At 42.0% G+C, this 19,899-nt stretch overlaps 1 protein-coding gene across 1 annotated transcript in view; it reads right to left on the reverse strand.

Moving 5' to 3' along the window:
• LOC120024408 (kelch-like protein 29) overlaps positions 1-19,899 on the reverse strand; it is a 131,658-nt gene that overhangs the window by 4,886 nt on the left and 106,873 nt on the right. Inside the window, exons 9-10 of the mRNA XM_038968647.1 lie at positions 15,815-16,008; positions 3,847-3,991 (exon numbers count right to left, since the gene is read on the reverse strand). Of these exons, the coding sequence (XP_038824575.1) occupies positions 3,847-3,991; positions 15,815-16,008 (339 nt within the window). The remainder of the gene's footprint in view (positions 1-3,846; positions 3,992-15,814; positions 16,009-19,899) is intronic.

Genomic DNA, 19,899 nt, shown 5'->3' on the forward strand with positions numbered 1-19,899 from the left:
CCGCCATAAAAAAGAGACTACGGTTTGCAACTGCACATGGGGACAAAGATCATACTTTTGGAGAAATGTCCTCTGGTCTGAAGAAACAAAAATAGAACTGTTAGGCCATAATGACCATCGTTATGTTTGGAGGAAAAAGCAGGGACGCTTGCAAGCCGAAGAACACCATCCCAATCGTGAAGCACGGGGGTGGCAGCATCATGTTGTGGGGGTGCTTTTCTACAGGACGGACTGGTGCACTTCACAAAATAGATGGCATCATGAGAATGGAAATTATGTGGATATATTGAAGCAACATCTCAAGACATCAGTCAGGAAGTTAAAGCTTGGTCTCAAATGTGTCTTCCAAATGGACAATGACCCTTCCAAAGTTGTAGCAAAATGGCTTAAGGACAACAAAGTCAAGGCATTGGAGTGGCCGTCACAAAGCCCTGACCTCAATCCTATAGAAAATGTGTGGGAAGAACTGAAAAAGCGTGTGCGAGCAAGGAGGCCTACAAACCTGACTCAGTTACACCAGCTCTGTCAGGAGGAATGGGCCAAAATTCACCCAACTTATTGTGGGAAGCTTGTGGAAGGCTACTCGACACGTTTGACTCAAGTTAACAATTTAAAGGCAATGCTACCAAATACTAATTGAGTGTATATAAACTTCTGACCCACTGGGAATGTGATGAAAGAAATAGAAGCTGAAATAAATCATTCTCTCTACTATTATTCTGACATTTCACATTCTTACAATAAAGTGGTGATCCTAACTGACCTAAGACAGGGAATTTTTACTTGGATGAAATGTCAGGAATTGTGAAAAACAGAGTTTAAATGTGTTTGGCTAAGGTGTATGTAAACTACAATAGTCATTTACAACATTAACAATGTATTTCTGATCAATTGTATGTTATTTTAATGGACAAAAAATGTGCTTTTCTTTCAAAAACAAGGAAATGTATAAGTGACCCCAAACTTTTGAACGGTATTGTGCATATATATATATATATATGAACATCACTGCTGTAACCATCCTGTTCATGGTGTAAATATTAATTAAACATCAGAGAGAGAGGGAGGGAGGGAAGCAGAGAGAGATAGTCTGATCACTGAACTTGTCGCTGTGAGGGGATATTACTTTGTCACATTCTCTCAACATGACAACATCGCTTTCCGAGAGAGATCATAATTAAAATGTGCCTTTGTGGAGGGAGAGAAAAGTTACGAAAAATATCTCTACAAATTTGCTCATTTGATGTGTGGAACAGAAAACAGAGGAGTGTGTGTGTGGGGGGAGGGAGGGAGGATTAACACTTTAGCTATAAACTGATTACAGTTTTGTAATCCCACTGGGGGCTGGAGCAATCTATATTTACATAAGGAAAAAACACAGCTGATTAATACACAAACTCACAGCCCACAAAAACAAACATCACTGAGAGACACACACCATGAGATTATTACATAAAGAGTAAATCCAGTCAGGGGGAAAAAAACACAGCTGATCCAGATGGAACACAGCGCTGGCTAAAGCCCAATTTGGCTGTTAAAGATAAACAAGGAGAATTCAGCCAAGGACATGGAAGAGTAAAAATGAAGCGCCCAGTTTAGTTTATAACGACTGCTGGCGCATAGAGCCGAGTGTGTGTGTGGTCACCTAGCACCAGACTTATTCAGTCAGACGTAGGTAAAAGCTAAATGTCGTGGAACAGCTGCTTGTGGATGCGGGAATAGTTTAGCAATAATAACCTCTGGATCGCTGTCTTCCCAAATGTATTTCTGAGTATCTGTCTAGGGTGTATCCTATGCACTGGGCCCCAAAGTTTGGGACTATACAGGCCTGTGACTTGACTCGGAATCTACAGCATATGACTTCAGACTTGACTCATATTCCTGCTTAATGACTTTGCCAAAATGTTCTTTGAGACTGAATAAAACAATTTAGCAGGATTCCTGTTGGAAGTTTGCATTCCTGTAAGGACCCCTAACTTACAAACATTTATGGTGGTGGTTCATGCTAACCCTTTACCTGCAGAACTGTCATGAGTGGTTCATATTGGTTCGTATGGGTTCTTACCTGCAGAACTGTCGTGAGTGGTTCATATTGGTTCGTATGGGTTCTTACCTGCAGAACTGTCGTGAGTGGTTCATATTGGTTCGTATGGGTTCTTACCTGCAGAACTGTCGTGTGGTTCATATTGGTTCGTATGGGTTCTTACCTGCAGAACTGTCGTGAGTGGTTCGTATGGGTTCTTACCCGCAGAACTGTCGTGAGTGGTTCATATTGGTTCGTATGGGTTCTTACCCGCAGAACTGTCGTGAGTGGTTAATATTGGTCCGTATGGGTTCCTACCTGCAGAACTGTCGTGAGTGGTTCATATTGGATCATATGGATTCTTACCTACAGAACTGTCGTGAGTGGTTCATATTGGTTCGTATGGGTTCTTACCTGCAGAACTGTCGTGAGTGGTTCATATTGGTTCGTATGGGTTCTTATCTGCAGAACTGTCGTGAGTGGTTCATATTGGTTCGTATGGGTTCTTACCTGCAGAACTGTCGTGAGTGGTTCGTATGGGTTCTTACCCGCAGAACTGTCGTGAGTGGTTCATATTGGTTCGTATGGGTTCTTACCCGCAGAACTGTCGTGAGTGGTTAATATTGGTTCGTATGGGTTCCTACCTGCAGAACTGTCGTGAGTGGTTCATATTGGATCATATGGATTCTTACCTACAGAACTGTCGTGAGTGGTTCATATTGGTTCGTATGGGTTCTTACCTGCAGAACTGTCGTGAGTGGTTCATATTGGTTCGTATGGGTTCTTACCTGCAGAACTGTCGTGAGTGGTTCATATTGGTTCGTATGGGTTCTTACCTGCAGAACTGTCGTGAGGGGTTCGTATGGGTTCTTACCCGCAGAACTGTCGTGAGTGGTTCATATTGGTTCGTATGGGTTCTTACCTGCAGAACTGTCGTGAGTGGTTCATATTGGTGCGTATGGGTTCTTACCTGCAGAACTGTCGTGAGTGGTTCATATTGGTGCGTATGGGTTCTTACCTGCAGAACTGTCGTGAGTGGTTCATATTGGTTCGTATGGGTTCTTACCTGCAGAACTGTCGTGAGTGGTTCATATTGGTTCGTATGGGTTCTTACCTGCAGAACTGTCGTGAGTGGTTCATATTGGTTCGTATGGGTTCTTACCCGCAGAACTGCCGTGAGTGGTTCATATTGGTGCGTATGGGTTCTTACCCGCAGAACTGCCGTGAGTGGTTCATATTGGTGCATATGGGTTCTTACCTGCATAACTGTCGTGAGTGGTTCATATTGGTTCGTATGGGTTCTTACCTGCGAACTGCCGTGAGTGGTTCATATTGGTTCGTATGGGTTCTTACCTGCAGAACTGTCGTGAGTGGTTCATATTGGTTCGTATGGGTTCTTACCTGCAGAACTGTCGTGAGGGGTTCGTATGGGTTCTTACCCGCAGAACTGTCGTGAGTGGTTCATATTGGTTCATATGGGTTCTTACCCGCAGAACTGTCGTGAGTGGTTAATATTGGTTCGTATGGGTTCCTACCTGCAGAACTGTCGTGAGTGGTTCATATTGGATCATATGGATTCTTACCTACAGAACTGTCGTGAGTGGTTCATATTGGTTCGTATGGGTTCTTACCTGCAGAACTGTCGTGAGTGGTTCATATTGGTTCGTATGGGTTCTTACCTGCAGAACTGCCGTGAGTGGTTCATATTGGTGCGTATGGGTTCTTACCTGCAGAACTGTCGTGAGTGGTTCATATTGGTTCGTATGGGTTCTTACCTGCAGAACTGTCGTGAGTGGTTCATATTGGTTCGTATGGGTTCTTACCTGCAGAACTGTCGTGAGTGGTTCATGTTGGGTCCGGCTTTGATGTTTCCTTTGTCTGGGTCATAGATGGTGATGGCCCGGGCATAGGCTCCTCCCAGAATAAAGATGAGCCCATTCAGAGTGACCGCTGGGGCATACTTATTATCTGGAGAACAAACACAAAGAGATGCACGTTAGAAACACCGACAGAGGTGAGGTAGAAGATTGAAAAATGGACAAAAGGGGAGTTAGAAGCTACATGTTCTATCTCTACACATGTCTGTTTTTAAATACTTCTTTTTTTATTTAGCGAATGCAAAGTCCTTTAGCCAAGCGATTGCTTCCGGTCCTGCTGGGTTGATGGTGACTAGGCCTCCGCTGAGTTCTGTAGATTAGACTTCAAGAATGCGGTGCATGGTTTGCTCCACCCCACAGGCACATACTGTAGGGGGCTTGCTTTAATGCCCCATCATTGGAGGTTGGCAAGGCATCAGCTGCATATGTATGCCAGAACAGGGAGCCAGCAAAGCGGGGTGGATTTTAGTATGCCAGTGATGATGCGCATGGTGGTGTTCAGCTGTATGTCTACTCTGTGTGTGTGTGTGTGTGTGTGCGTGCGCGCGCAGACGACCTTGACCAGACAGGTGCATATTACTCTGCTGCTGAGAATGAGAGTGCCGAGGTATGAATGGTGGCGGTAGAAACGCCCCATGTTGAGCCAGCTTGTTTGGAGATCAGGTTGTTCCTGGTTTTGACCTTAGCTGCTGTTGTCCTCAGGTGCTCCCAGAAGGTGAGTGACCTGTGCAGGGTCACCCCAAGGTATACGGAGGTGGGTTGGTGCTCTAGCTTGTGGTTGTTCATCTGGGTGTTGAGCTCTATATGCCTTTGCGTTATGGAAGTGGAATATACGGGATACAGTTTTTGCTGGGCTTGGTTGGAGTCACCATTTGTTGCAGTATTGTTCCAGTTTTGCTGTTTGCTCCAGGGTGTCGAAGTTTGGAGCTTGCGTTGCCAGGCATATGTCGTCAGAAGTATATGAATTTTCGGAAGGTGTTTTCTGGGAGGCCATTTGTGTAGAGGTTGAACAGAGACCAGCACTGTGCCTTGGGGGAGACTGTTGGTATGTCTCTTCCATGTACTCTTTGCCTCTCTGAGGTGGACTCTGAAACATCTATTGCTCAGTAGTGTGATGATATTGGTTGACTAATGGGGGAGGGACCGTGACTGCTTCAGGAGGAAGCCAGTGCACCAAATGGTATCATAGGCAGCTGTGACGTCAAGAAAGACATTGTTTTGAGGTTTTTCTGGAAGCCATTTTTGATGTAGGTGTTAGAGGAACAATTCTACCCCAAAACTACTGGTATTTGTTTCATTAGTCCATTTTCTTATTAATTTAAAAAATATATACGTTTTGTCCATTGTTGATATAGTCCCAAAATGTTCTACATGTCAGCATTTTGCATCATACCGGCTGTATTTTTGTATTTTGAAAGTTCTATATCTTGAAAACTTGATTGCTGACATGCAACACATTTTGGGACTTTATCAACAATGGACTAATGAAACAAATACCAAAAGATAGTTTTTTATTTCAAAAACAGACACATGGAGGTAGAAGTGTAATATCTACAAAGGGAGACAGAACTGAAGAGACACAAAGAGAAAATAAACAGCCAGAAAGAGAAATACACTATAAATATAAATGTATGTGGACACCCCTTGAAATTAGTGGATTTGGCTATTTCACACCCGTTCCTGAGAAGTGTATAAAATTGAGCACACAGCCATGCAATCTCCATAGGGAAACACTGGCAGTAGAATGGCCTTACTGAAGAGCTCAGTGACTTTCAAAGTAGCACTGTCATAGGATGCCACCTTTCCAACAAGTCAGTTTGTCAAATTTCTGCCCTGCTAGAGCTGACCCGGTCATCTGTAAGTGCTGTTACTGTGAAGTGGAAATGTCTAGGAGCAACAACGGCTCAGCCGCGAAGTGGTAGGGCACACAAGCTCACAGAATGAGACTGGCGAGTGCTGAAGCGCATAGCACATTAAAAGTCTGTCCTCGGTTGCAACACTCATTACCGAGTTCCAAACTGCCTCTGGAAGTAAAGTCAGCACAATAACTGTTAGTTGGGAGCTTCATGAAATGGGTTTCCTTGGCCGAGATCACCATGTGCAATGCCAAGCATCGGCTGGAGTGGTGTAAAGCTTGCCGCCATTGGTCTCTGGAGCAGTGGAAACACATTCTCTGGGTTGATGAATCATGCTTCACCATCTGGCAGTGCGTCTGGGTTTGGCGCATGCCAGGAGAACGCTACCTGCCCCAATGCATAGTGCCAACTGTAAAGTTTGGTGGAGGAGGCTGTTTTTCATGGTTCGGGGCTAGGCCTCCTTAATTCCAGTGAAGAACAATCTTAAGGCTACAGTATACAATGACATTCTAGACAATTCTGTGCTTCCAACTTTGTCGCAAAAGTTTGGGAAAGGCCTTATAACTCCATTGAACACCTTTGGGATGAATTAGACCGCCGACTGCAAGCTAGGCCTAATCGCCCAACATCAGTGCCCGACCCCACTAATGCTCTTTTGGCTGAATGGAAGTAAGTCCCCGCAGCAATGTAACATCTAACATCCAGGACCTATATAACAGGCGTGTCAGAGGAAAGCCCATAAAATTGTCAGAGACTCCAGTCACCCAAGTCATAGACTGTTTTCTCTGCTACCGCATGGCAAGCGGTACCGGAGCGCCAAGTCTATGACCAAACAGCTTCTACCCCCAAGCCATAAGACTGCTGAACAATTAATCAAATGGCCACCGGACTATTTACATTGATGACCCCCCCCCCCCCCCCCCCCCAATTTGTTTTTACACTGATGCTTCCTGCTGTTTTATAATCTATGTATAGTCACTTCACCCTCCATCTACATGTACAAATTACCTCAACTAACCTGTACCCCCGCACACTGACTCGGTCCTGGTAACCCCTGCATATAGCCTCGTTATTGTTATTTTATTGTATTACTTTTGATTATTTATTTACTTTAGTTTATTTGGTAAATATTTTCTTAACTCTTCTTAAACTGCACTGTTCGTTAACGGCTTGTAAGTAAGCATTTCACGGTAAGGTCTACACTGTATTCGGCGCATGTGACAAATAAAGTTTGATTTGATCGAGTGGAAAGCCTTCCCAAAAGAGTGGAGGCTGTTATAGCAGCAAAAGGGGGGACCAATTCCTTATTAATGCCCATGATCTTGGAATGAGACGTTCAACGAGCAGGTGTCCACATACTTTTGGTCATGTAGTGTAGAATTTTATAAGCCAGGGATAGATAGAAGTTGAAAACACAGATGAGATGAGCCAGAATGAAAACCAGGCAAAACCAAATAGAAGGTACTGTTTCAATTGTATTATCCTCACTGCAGAATCTCCCCGGCTATAATGGCATCATTTTGTTTTCCATGTCACCTTCTGTCTAGAGCTGCATGCAAAATCACACCTACATTCCTCTTATCACTTCCTTGAGTTTGAGGCTCGAGATTAAAAATACTATGGTTTTGGGAAATGGGAATTTTACAGTGAACGGATAACAATTGAAATAGCAGAATTCATGAATCAGCTTGACGTTATTGTTTGTGGTTCCAATATAAAGGACTTAAGTCTCAATAATTTACTATTGGATTACACCCTATGGCAATCCTCTATATATATATATATATATATATAGGCTTGCCATAGGGTGTAATCCAATAATAAATTATTGAGACTTAAATATTGAGACTTATATATATATATATATATACTGTGTGCGCGCACACAGAGGATTGCCATAGGGTGTAATCCAATAGTAAATTATTGAGACTTAAGTCCTTTATATTGGAACCAGGTATAAACACATTTGGATATATATATGCGTGTGTATATATATATACACACACACATACGTGTATACGTATATATATATATATACACATACGTGTATATGTATATGTATATATGTATATATATATGTATATATGTATATATATATGTATATATATATATATATGTATATATGTATATATATATATATGTATATATGTATATATATATATATGTATATATGTATATATATATATATGTATATATATGTATATATGTATATATATATATATATATATACATATATACATATATACATATACACTGTCAACAGTTGGATTACACCCTATATATACACATATATATATACATATATATATACACATACATATATATATACACATACATATATATATACGTATATATATATACGTATATATATATATATATATATATATATATATATATATATACATACACACACACATACGTGTATACATATATATATACATACGTTTATACGTATATATATATATATATATATATATATATATATATATACACACGTATATACGTGTATACATATACACTTATATATATACATATATATACATATATATATATACGTATATATATATACACATACGTATATACGTATATATATATATATACACATACGTATACACGTATATATATATATATACGTATATACGTATGTGTATATATATATATATACGTATATACGTATGTGTATATATATATACGTATATATGTATATATATATACGTATGTATATATATAAGTGTATATGTATGTGTATATATATATATATATATATATATATATATATATATATATACGGTTGAAGTGTACCTAAGATATTGCAGATTCAGTCTTCCCAGCCTGGTGCAGGTCTACAATTTTGTTTCTGGTGTCCTTTGACAGCTCTTTGGTCTTGGCCATAGTGGAGTTTGGAGTGTGATTGTTTGAGGTTGTGGACAGGTGTCTTTTATACTGATAACAAGTTCAAACAGGTGCCATTAATACAGATAACGAATGGAGGACAGAGGAGCCTCTTAATAAAGAAGAAGTTACAGGTCTGTGAGAGCCAGAAATCTTGCTTGTTTGTAGGTGACCAAATACTTATTTCCCACCATAATTTGCAAATAAATTCATAAAAAATCCTACAATGTGATTTTCTGGATTTTTTCTTCTCATTTTGTCTGTCATAGTTGAAGTGTACCTATGATGAAAATTACAGGCCTCTCTCATCTTTTTAAGTGGGAGAACTTGCACAATTGGTGGCTGACTAAATACTTTTTTGCCCCACTGTATATATTTTTTAATTTAAGGAAAAAGTCCTGTGCATGGATTGAAAATGTGAGGAATGAGTGAGGATATTGCATATAACGTAATCAGCTTCTGCATGGAGAAAATGGGGAAAAACAATGGGGACAGACTTCTACAGTCTTACTGTGGAAACAATCATACACAAAACACCCTGGGTAAGGTAGGAATTTAATCAAACTCCCATGCAGAAACCTTACACTGTGAATAAAGTTTCAAACAATGTAATTGTTGTGTATTAATGTGCCTAGACCTTTGCAACGACCTCTACCTCGCTTCTGACCCCCCTTTCCTCCTTACCTATATAAGGCACACACGTACGCACGGACACACGCTTGTCGAAGACCTATCAATGTACCTTACACTCTCACAGAGCAATCGTCTCCTAAACGATTACAGCTGGCCAATTTATGACATCATGAATAATGCAGACACATCGTAGCGTTTTTGTTTTTCACCTCCATCCACCATGTCCACACACACACACACACACACACACACACACACACACACACACACACACACACACACACACACACACACACACACACATCCCCTTCAGTGCCTATAAAGCAAGATGTGTTTAATTAAAATGCCATTTTGCCAGGCGTGACTGACGACAGCCGTTCAGCCGTCCCGCTCTCCTTCACTCCACCCCCCCCCCCCTCTCTCTGTGACACTCAGAACCCTAGGCCTGTCACTATCAGTGACACAACGTGGCTGCCATGTCTGCGTGTGTGCAAGTTTGTGTCAGTCACAGAAGGTTTTGTATTAACTGTCTCCAGAGACAGAATGCAAAGCTATTCCCTTGGGACTGCTGTTCCACTGTTCTGCTTTACAAACAGAAACCCTTTTCCCTGCCTCAGATGAGCTCCTCTAATGTGTGAATATTAAGCTCATTGAGCACTATATTAAAAGCAGTGGCGGTCAGTGCCGTTTAAGATGAGGGAGGACAATATCTATTTACATGAGCATGGCCTTATTTCTATTACAGCATATTGGATGACTGTCATTCATATTTCATTCACACAGCTCAATGTAACAGCGATAGGTTGAGGCTACTACATGATACTTGAATTTTCCCTATACCTCATGAGGTTGCTACAACCTAGCCTATGAATGAAAGTTTACAAAGTAGGTGCACACAGGTCAAAATACAAATTTGAGGTGACAGACAGTGACATTCAATACCGCCTTGCACGCTCTTGCCTGCATCTAGTTGATATAGGGTGTAATCATTAGTCCAACAGTTGCAAACTACAGTTTCTATTGGACAAATTCAGGTATGATTATCCCTGTTTTGTTCCGTTTGCTTCCGTTTAAGAAATGTTTTTCAACAGAAACGGCGGAATGTATACACCCCTGATCCCGCGTAAACAGAGTTCACTTTCATAGCAGCCACGTCGTATTCCTTCTCTTCCGGACTTCAATGCACAACACATCAGCTGTTATGTAACCAGGCGAAAAAACCTTTCCAAGCCAAACCGCTACACACAGCCTACATCGTTGTCACCATATTAGATAAAGTAACATCATAGTCAGCATTGCTAATATAACTAACGCGTTAGTAGACCCGCTACAATCATGCAGTATCATTTGTGTAGTCAGTAAGCCGTTACACCGGTGGGCCCCGGTGGTAATAAATTAGTAATACCAAAAGCTTACCTAGACTTGGAAGAGTTCCAGTGTTGTGTTGGAAAGTCATAGCCAGCTAGCTAACATAGCATACCTCTGTTTGAGCAGGGTGTTTCAGTAGGCTAAACTAGCTAGCTGCATTTGCTTCTAAGTAAGTGGAAAAAAAGACAATCTCTCTTGCTCTCTCTCTTAATTTCTTCTTTATTTTAGAATAAATTGATGCAAACTGTTCAACTATTGTCTTTCTCTCTCTTTGAGTCAACTACTCACCACATTTTATACACTGCAGTGCTAGCTAGCTGTAGCTTATGCTTTCAGTGCTAGATTTATTTGATTGGGTGGACAACACGCCAGTTCATGCTGCAAGAGCTCATAGGTTGGAGGATGTCCTCCGGAAATTTTCAAAATTACTGTGTAAGTCTATCGAAAGGGGTGAAAACCATGAACCTCCTAGGTTTTGTATTGAAGTCAATGTACCCAGAGAAGGACGGAAACTAGCTGTCCTCCGGCTACACCATGGCGCTACCCGACAGAGTGCTGTTGAGGCTACTATAGATCTTCTTTTCAAAATAGTGTGTTTTAATCAGTTATTTGGCGACGTGATTATATTGAGTATAGTTTTATCTAAAAAATGATAATTCACTGAGGAGGATGGTCCTCCCCTTCCTCCTTTCAGGAGCCTCCAGTGATTAAAAGTGCCTTATATACTATACAAAATATTCTTATATACGTAGGAAAACCTCAAAGGCAGATATCAGTAGTAGTGAGTCATATAAAGCAGAAAGTGCACCTTTTTTTCACTCCCAACTCTTCCTTGTTTCACATCTGACCACAGGAGTCAACAGATGTGTTTTCCACATGTAGGAAGTGAATATCTGTCTAACATGAAACCAGTTGTCTCGTATCTGCTCCAACTCTCAACACGTGTTGTTTCCTCTCCTTAGTCCAACAGCAGCCGGAGTAAATGATGGTATCTGATACCAATCTTAGTCACTACCGGAGTGATCTCACACATCACACGAACAAAGCCCGATAAGATTGGACTCTGATTAGACTACAAAGGACTGAGGAGCAGACGTCACAGAATAACTACAGTGCTAGTTAACTGTGGATAGAGAGGTACAGTGACAGATCAAGTCATGCAGTCATTGACAGTGGCTCCACTACAGCACATGTAAACATTTAAACAAACACTCGTCTCTTCTTAGTGATTTAAGCCTATGATTTCATCCTGGCCCTTCAGAATGACTACAGGGGAATGGGACAATGAATCCTCAGTCTACTCAGCCAGGAGACTAGATAAGACCCAATCACAGGAATGATCTCTTAAGGTTAATTGTTCCCATGTTGTCTCCTGTTATTTCCTGTTATTGTTGCATGACAAATCACCCGGAATTGAATTCAGCTGCTCTGACGATCACTACATACATTCAGTCTGAATCTGCCATCCTTGAAGTCGTTTGTCTTGACGTCAAAATGAGGGGCGTTGTACAGCAATTGCAGCACAGGAGGTTGGTGGCACCTTACTTGGGGAGGATGGGCTCGTGGTAATGGCTGGAGCGGAATAGGTGGAACGGTAAGAAATACATCAAACACGTGGTTTGATAACATTCGCTCTGCTCCAGCCATTATTATGAGCCATCCTCCCCTCAGCAGCCTCCAATGAACTGGAGGAAAGCAAATCCAGACTCATCGCAGAGAGGAAACGATAGTGGGCGTGACGTTTGGCCGGCGCAATGTGGATGGGTAGTCAGGCCACTGTTATTGTGTAACAAGAGGACAATAGAAGTAGGATGTAACTAAGGTTTTGTTGTCAAGGTAGATTGTAATTCACCCGGAAATCATGATTGTTCAGAGGGCATCCAAATCACTTTAAAGGTCACTCTCTCGTGTAATTGTGCACAATAATTGTTTTGGATCAATTCTCTGATGTAGCAATCTAGGGCCAATACTGCCTCTTCTCTCTCCCCCTCGCTCTCCTTCTCCCCATCCCTTTCTCTCTCCCTCCCCATCCCTCTCTCTCTCTGCACTTACCCCGCTCTCCCTCATCCCTCTGCCTCCCCATCCCTCTCCCCCTCTTTCTCTCTCTCTCGCCCCCATCTCTCTCTCTCTCTCTCTCTCCCCAGCTCTCTCTCTCTGCCCATTCCCCTCTCCCTCTCCACCATCCTCCTCTCTCTATTCAATTCCATTCAAAAGGCTGAACAGTAAACATCACACTCACAAAAGTTAAAGAAATAGAACCATTTCAAATGTCATTATTTCTACGTACAGTGTCGTAGAAATGTGCAAGTAGTTAAAGTACAAAAGGAAAAAATAAATAAACCATAAATATGGGTTGTATTTACAATGGTGTTTGTTCTTCACTGGTTGCCCTTTTCTTGTGGCAACAGGTCACACATCTTGCTGCTGTTGGCATTTCACCTAATAGATATGGGAGTTTATCAACATTTTATTTGTTTTTCTAATTCTTTGTGGGTCTGTGTAATCTGAGGGAAATATGTGCCTCTATGGTCAAACATTTGGCAGGAGGTTAGGAAGTGCAGCTCAGTTTCCACCTCATTTTGTGGGCAGTGTGCACATAGCCTCTCATAGCCATAGCCTCTTCTCTTGAGAGCCAGGTCAGCCTACGGCAACCTCTCTCAATAGCAAGGCTATGCTCACTGAGTCTGTGCATAGTCACAGCTTTCCTTCATTTTGGGTCAGTCACAGTGGTCAGGTATTCTGCCACTTTGTACTCTCTGTTTAGGGCCAAATAGCGTTTTAGTTTACTTTGTTTTTTGTTCATTCTTTCCAATGTGTCAAGTAATTACCTTTTTGTTTTCTCATGATTTGGTTTGGTTTAATTTTGTTGCAGTCCTGGGGCTCTGTACGGTCTGTTTGTGAACAGAGCCCCAGGACCACCTTGCTTAGGGAACTCTTCTCTAGGTTAATCTCGCTGTAGGTGATGGCTTTGTTATGGAAGGTTTGGGAATTGCTTATTTTTAGGTGGTAGTAGAATTTAACATCTCTTTTCTGGATTTTGATAATTAGTGGGTACCGTCCTAATTCGGCTCTGCATGCATTATTCGGTGTTTGACGTTGTACACAGAGGATGTTTTTTCAGAGTTCTGCATGCAGTCTCAATTTGGTGTTTGTCCCATTTTGTGAATTCTTGGTTGGTGAGCGGACCCCAGACCTTACAACCATAAAGGCCAATGTGTTCTATAACTGATTCAAGTACATTTAGCCAGATCCTAATTGGGATGTTGAATTTTATGTTCCTTTTGATAGCATAGAAGGTCCTTCTTGCCTTGTCTCTCAGATCGTTCACAGCTTTGTGGAAGTTACCTGTGGTGCTGATGCTTAGGCTGAGGTATGTATCTATTTTGTGTGCTCTAGGGCAACAGTGTCTAGATGGAATTTGTATTTGTGTTCCTGGCAACTGGACCTTCTCTTGAACATCATTATTTTTGTCTTACTGTCTGGACCCAGGTCTGACAGAATCTGTGCAGAAGATCTAGGTGCTGCTGTAGGCCCTCCTTGGTTGGGGACAGAAGCACCAGGTCATCAGCAAACAGTAGACATTTGATTCTAGTAGGGTGAGGCCGGGTGCTGCAGACTGTTCTAGTGCCCTTGCCAATTAATTGATATCTATGTTGAAGAGGGAGGGGCTCAAGCTGCATCCTTGTCTTACCCCATGGCACTGTGGAAAACCCAAAACCACTTTCCATCAATTTATATAGCAAACCATCATACCAAATTGAGTCAAAAGCCTTTTTGAAATCAACAAAGCATGAGAAGACTTTTCCTTTGTTTTGGTTTGTTTGCATTTCAATTAGGGTGGGCAGGGTGTATACGTGGTCTGTCGTACGGTAATTTGGTAAAAAGCCATGTTTTTGCTGTTTGTTCTTTGTTATAGAGCTAAAAAGATTGGAGACATGGTTTATCCATACATCTGTATTTTGGATAGATAACTCTTCGTGTTGTTTGTTTAGTGATGTTCCAATTATCCCAGAAGTAGTTAGATTCTTCAATTACATTGAGCTGATTTCTGACATGCTGTTCTTTCTTTTATTTCTGTAGTGTTTTAGTGATTCACCATTGTGAAGGCATAGGCTCAGGTTTTCTGGTTTCTAGGTTTCTCAATTTCTTTGTTAGGTTTTTGCATTCTTCATCAAACCATTTGTCATTGTTGTTAATTTTCTTAGGTTGCCTGCTTGAAATGTTTAGATTTGATAGGGAAGCTGAAAGATCAAATATACTGTTATGGCTCACGCTGACACACACGCTAACACACACACACACACACGATTAGTGACTGCCTGAGATAACTTAACAGCTTGGGTATGAATGTGTGGCAGCGTCTGTCAATCTAATAGTGTGTGTGTTCCTGCATGTGTATTTATGTTCCTGCGTGTGCGTGTGCGTGTGTGTGTGTGTGTGTGTGAAAGCAGGAAATAGCCAGTTGATAAGTGTTTGGAAAAGCCATTTGCAGCTCATGCTGGGGAGAGGGGCCCAAACAGATAATAATGAGAATCTGGTTATACCCAGGGTATACAGGCTGCTATCCTCCTCTCTCTTCTTCCTCTTCTCTCTGCCCTGAATCTCTGCTCCTGTCATTAACAGATGCACCCCTCTATCCCCTGTCAGTTACATCATACTCTTCTCCCCCCCCCCCCCCCTCCGATCTATCCCCGTCCCTCTCCCCCTCTCTCTCTCCCTCCCTCGGATGTATTTCTGCTGCATGCCTAGGCCCGGGGGTACTGTAGGATTAGATAAGGTGCTGTGTGTGTGTGTGTGTAAATGGAAGGGGACGGTGAGGTAGTTTGAACTGTGCTCTCAACCCTCTTTACATTTCTGACATCTCTGCCATTCCCTCACTGTTCAGTTGAGTTCATTATAGTTAGAGCAGAAGCTAGAGCACTCCCTTATGGGAAAAACCACACCAATTTCACGTGATCAAATGGGAATTGTTCCAAAATCACATGTTTTCATGTGATCTCGTGTGAAGTTATTGTGATAACGTGTGGCAACATGCAAATCAACATATGATAACATGAAACTACACGTGAAAACATTTGATCACATGAGAAGTGTTCCAAAAACACACATGTGAAATCATGTGGTTTTTCTTTAAGGGCTGTTACAGTTACAGTATTGACTCTTACCTATCATGGGTGACTCTATGAAGCTCCAGGAGTTGGTCTGAGGGACGTATGACTGCAGTACTCCCGCCGATCGGCCCGCCTCGTTCACCCCTCCAAACACATACACCTTCCCCCCGCACACTGTGGCTGCTGCAGAGTGCACCGGCTTGGGGAGCGGAGACACAGTCTCCCACTGGTTGGTTATGGTGTCGTACCTATGGAGAGGAGAGGGACAAGGACTGGTTAGTGATGGTTCATACCTCATGCCAACACACAGAACAAGAGGGAGAAGGAGAGATAATTAACATGTTGTTAATTCATCTGCAAGGCATTTTTCAATACATTTGAAATGTGTATTTAGAAACTGCAGTATTACATAGCAATATGCTAGCTTGGACAGGCTAGCTTGGACAGTTTGGACATGACACAGAGTTCCCTGGCAACGACTTCAAGACCAAACCAATACACACCAAGGTGACAAGGGTTGACACCATGACTGTTGGCCCCGTCTGCCGGCACAACATGTCCCTGTTTGTTTGTGTGCGTTTGCATGTGTGTGAATGAAGTAAATTACACACCAATTGGTTGGAAGAGTGAAATGCAATCGTGTCAGATAGCATAGGTGTGAAACCACATCCATCGTGTGTTTAGTGGTTGTCAATACTGTGGCTGTTGGTGAGGAGAGTAGCCAAGGTCACTGGGGGAGCTGTTTACAAGACAGAGACTGAATCAGGCCATAAACAAACATTTACTGCAAAAATAAAGGATTTTAAACTGAGGAGTATGTGTCAGATGAAACATGAGTTTGTTTATTTACACATGGAGCGAATCCTCTGATATCATAAACAGAAAAACTGTTGATCTTGGGAGGCAAAATGTATGTATGTATGTATGTATGTATGTATGTACAGTTGAAGTCGGAAGTTTACATACACTTAGGTTGGAGTCATTAATTCACAGTACAGACACATTGGGTCTACTGACATCCATGAGAGAGAAAGAGAGAGAGAAAGGGGGGACGGGGAACTGGGGGGAGTGTGTATGTGCGAGGTGTGTGTGTGTGTGTTTAGGGAAAAGGACGTATGGAAGTAGAAGGTTATCAGTGCTATTCAGGTCTCCATCTCGTCTTCATCTCTCGTACCCTGGAGGAGGAAGTGTTGGGCTGTTTGGAGGTCAGTGCCAGCAGAGTTACTTTCGCAGAGTGATTACATCACACACTGAACAACTGAGGCTGTGGTTAGGTTTGGGGTTAGGGCTAGAGGTAGGGTTAGTGTTGGGGCTGGAGCTAAGGCTAAGGTCAGGGTAAGTCCAAGGTTAGGGTTAAAGGGTTGGGGTTACCCACCTCTCTACGGTAAAACCCTATCTAAATTGTTGCTGTTGTTAAGCCTTCTGCAGGTAGTCTGTAGTTTATTCACCATAACAATAGGAGCCCAGACAGCCTAACTGATAATAAATAAGGCTATGGTAAATGGGGTTTAATAGAGGTTAGCTTGCCAAGAATGGTGTGTGTCTATGTGTGTGTGTCTATGTGTGTGTGTGTGTGTGTGTGTGTGTGTGTGTGTGTGTGTGTGTGTGTGTGTGTGTTGCAGTAGAGTGCTAAGCTCCAGATTATGACACACACTCTCTCTCCCGGTCTCAGTTACAGCAAAGATGACAAGATGTGTGATAATGTGTGATATGTCCTGGGGAAAAAACAACACTGATCTGTGCCTCGACTCAGAACTTCACTGTTTATTCGCACAATGAAGGTCACTGACATAGGAAACACGAGACGGAAAGAGAGATGGGGGAGAGCGAAGGGGATGGAGAGAGTGTAGTGGAGAGAGAGAGGCATCTCTAAGGAACATGTTCTTTCTCTGCATGCATTCCATCTCACCACAATTCTCTCTCCACACCTCCACTCATGTGTTTCTCTCCTGCTGAGGTAAAGTTAGAGCAGCAGTTTGCCACCTGTGATTTTACTATAAAGACACTTGAAGCAGTGTGATGCTGTGCGTGTATGTGCGTTTGATACCGACAGCTTTTTAAAATCACAATGTGCAGTCACCCCGTCATGCTAAATGAGAGTTTGTGTGTGTGTTTCTGTGTTCCACGGGTCAGAGCTTGTTAATTGCCTCATCACTGGGTGACGTTAGAATCCTACAGTCTCACTTTGGTGTCCAAGCAGGGCTGGCTTTAGCCTTTTGGGGGCCCTAAGATAGATTTTGTTGGGGGGGCCCCCCCACCTCACACCAAAACATTTAGTGGCCCCCTTTTTTCATTTCCTGCAATTTTACACATTTTCCCATGGGGTGTAGATAAATGTTTGCAGTTTTATAGCTAATTTCCTGCAATTCTACACATTTTGTAATTACTTTTGTTAAGATGAAATCTGAATGACTAACAAAATCAATGGGGGCCCCCTGGAGATCAGGGACCCTAGGCACGTGGCCTGCGTGCCCGGTTGGTATTCGGCATTACTGCAAGTTTAGATAGCTGGCTAGACTAACTACCAATCAAAAACTTCACTGACATGGTTAATTGAGTGACTGTCAGTGACTGACATTAGAGAAAAACTGCTGATGCAAAAACACATTTCAAAATTGCACCTTGTGTATTGTACTATTCTAACTCTCAATAGTAAGTCAAGACCCGGACTGAGTTCCTAGGGGGTGATAAAGGGCCCTAAGCGACCGCTTATGTTGCTTATGCCTGGAACCGGCACAGTGTGTGTGTACTGTAAAGGGGTTGCTGTGAATTTGACAGTAACTTACAGGCAGATCATTGGCAAGTAAGTTACTGTATTTAAAATTACAGTACACCCACTGTAATATAAATACAGTAGCAAAGCAAGTACTGTGTAATGACACAGTACAATATTGTAGAATTGACTATTATACTGTAAAAAAATTAAATGCTACCATAATCGTAATGAATGAATGAATGAATGGATGGATGAAATTCAATGAGGGGATTGGGGTTTGTATTTCACAGTATTTTGCTGTAATTACATGGAAATGGTGCAAGTAGGTTGGCTGCAAGGTAATGTGTTTTAACATTACAGCATACAGTATCAACGAATATTTGGTGTTTTACACTGAGTATACAAAACATTAAGAATACCTGCTCTTTCCATGACATAGATTGACCAGGTGAATCTAAGTGAAAGCTATGATCCCTTATTTATGTCACTTGTCAAATCCACTTCAATCAGTGTAGATGAAGGGGAGGAGAGAGGTTAAGGAATGATTTTTAAGCCTTGAGACATGGATTGTGTATGTGTGCCATTCAGAGGGTGAGACAAAATATTTAAGTGCCTTTGAATGGGGTATGGTATTAGGTGCCAGGCGCACCGTTTTGAGTATGTCAAGAACTGCAAAGCTGCTGGGTTTTTCACGCTCAACAGGGGGGGATTTAGCGTGCAACTAATATTAGGAAGTTGTTCCTAATGTTTGATATACTCAGTGTATATCACTTCTACTTCTAGAGGCCTTAACAAAGGCTTCCAAACAGGCAGTGACTACAAGGCATAACAGACCAAAAGGACATGGTAAAATGCTTAACAATTAAAGCAGAGGCGGCTAGTGGAAGGAGCCATAGGAGTACAGGCTCATTGTAATGGCTGGAATGGAATAAATGGAACAGTGTCAAACATGTAGTTTCCATATGTTTGATACCGTTCCAATGATTCCATTCCAGCCATTACAATGAGCCTGTCCTCCTATGGCTCCTTCCACCAGCCTCCTCTGCATTAATGGTTTAAGACTTGCTGTCACTCCAATCTGTCCCCTATACACATTCAATTGATGGGGCACTAGTACCACATACCAGTTAAATTGGTAAAGCACCTTCACTAATTGGTGCAACAAATATAGCCTCTTACAAGGCATGCCTCAAAATATGTTAATGAGCCAGAAACAACAATACCACGCACCCACTAGTGGTCAAAAGGTTTTTGCCACTCCAAAGATACGGTACAGTACTATATTCTGTGGGATGGAATTACAGTAGCAGTCGCAAAATACAGCAAATCTTTCCCACAATGACCCATATTTACAGTATGCTGCAGTAAAACATTTCACAGTATTTTACTGTTGATAATATAAACAATTACTGTATAATTACAG

Source organism: Salvelinus namaycush, chromosome 29 (genome assembly GCF_016432855.1).
Source record: "Salvelinus namaycush isolate Seneca chromosome 29, SaNama_1.0, whole genome shotgun sequence".
Taxonomy (NCBI): Eukaryota; Metazoa; Chordata; class Actinopteri; order Salmoniformes; family Salmonidae; genus Salvelinus; species Salvelinus namaycush.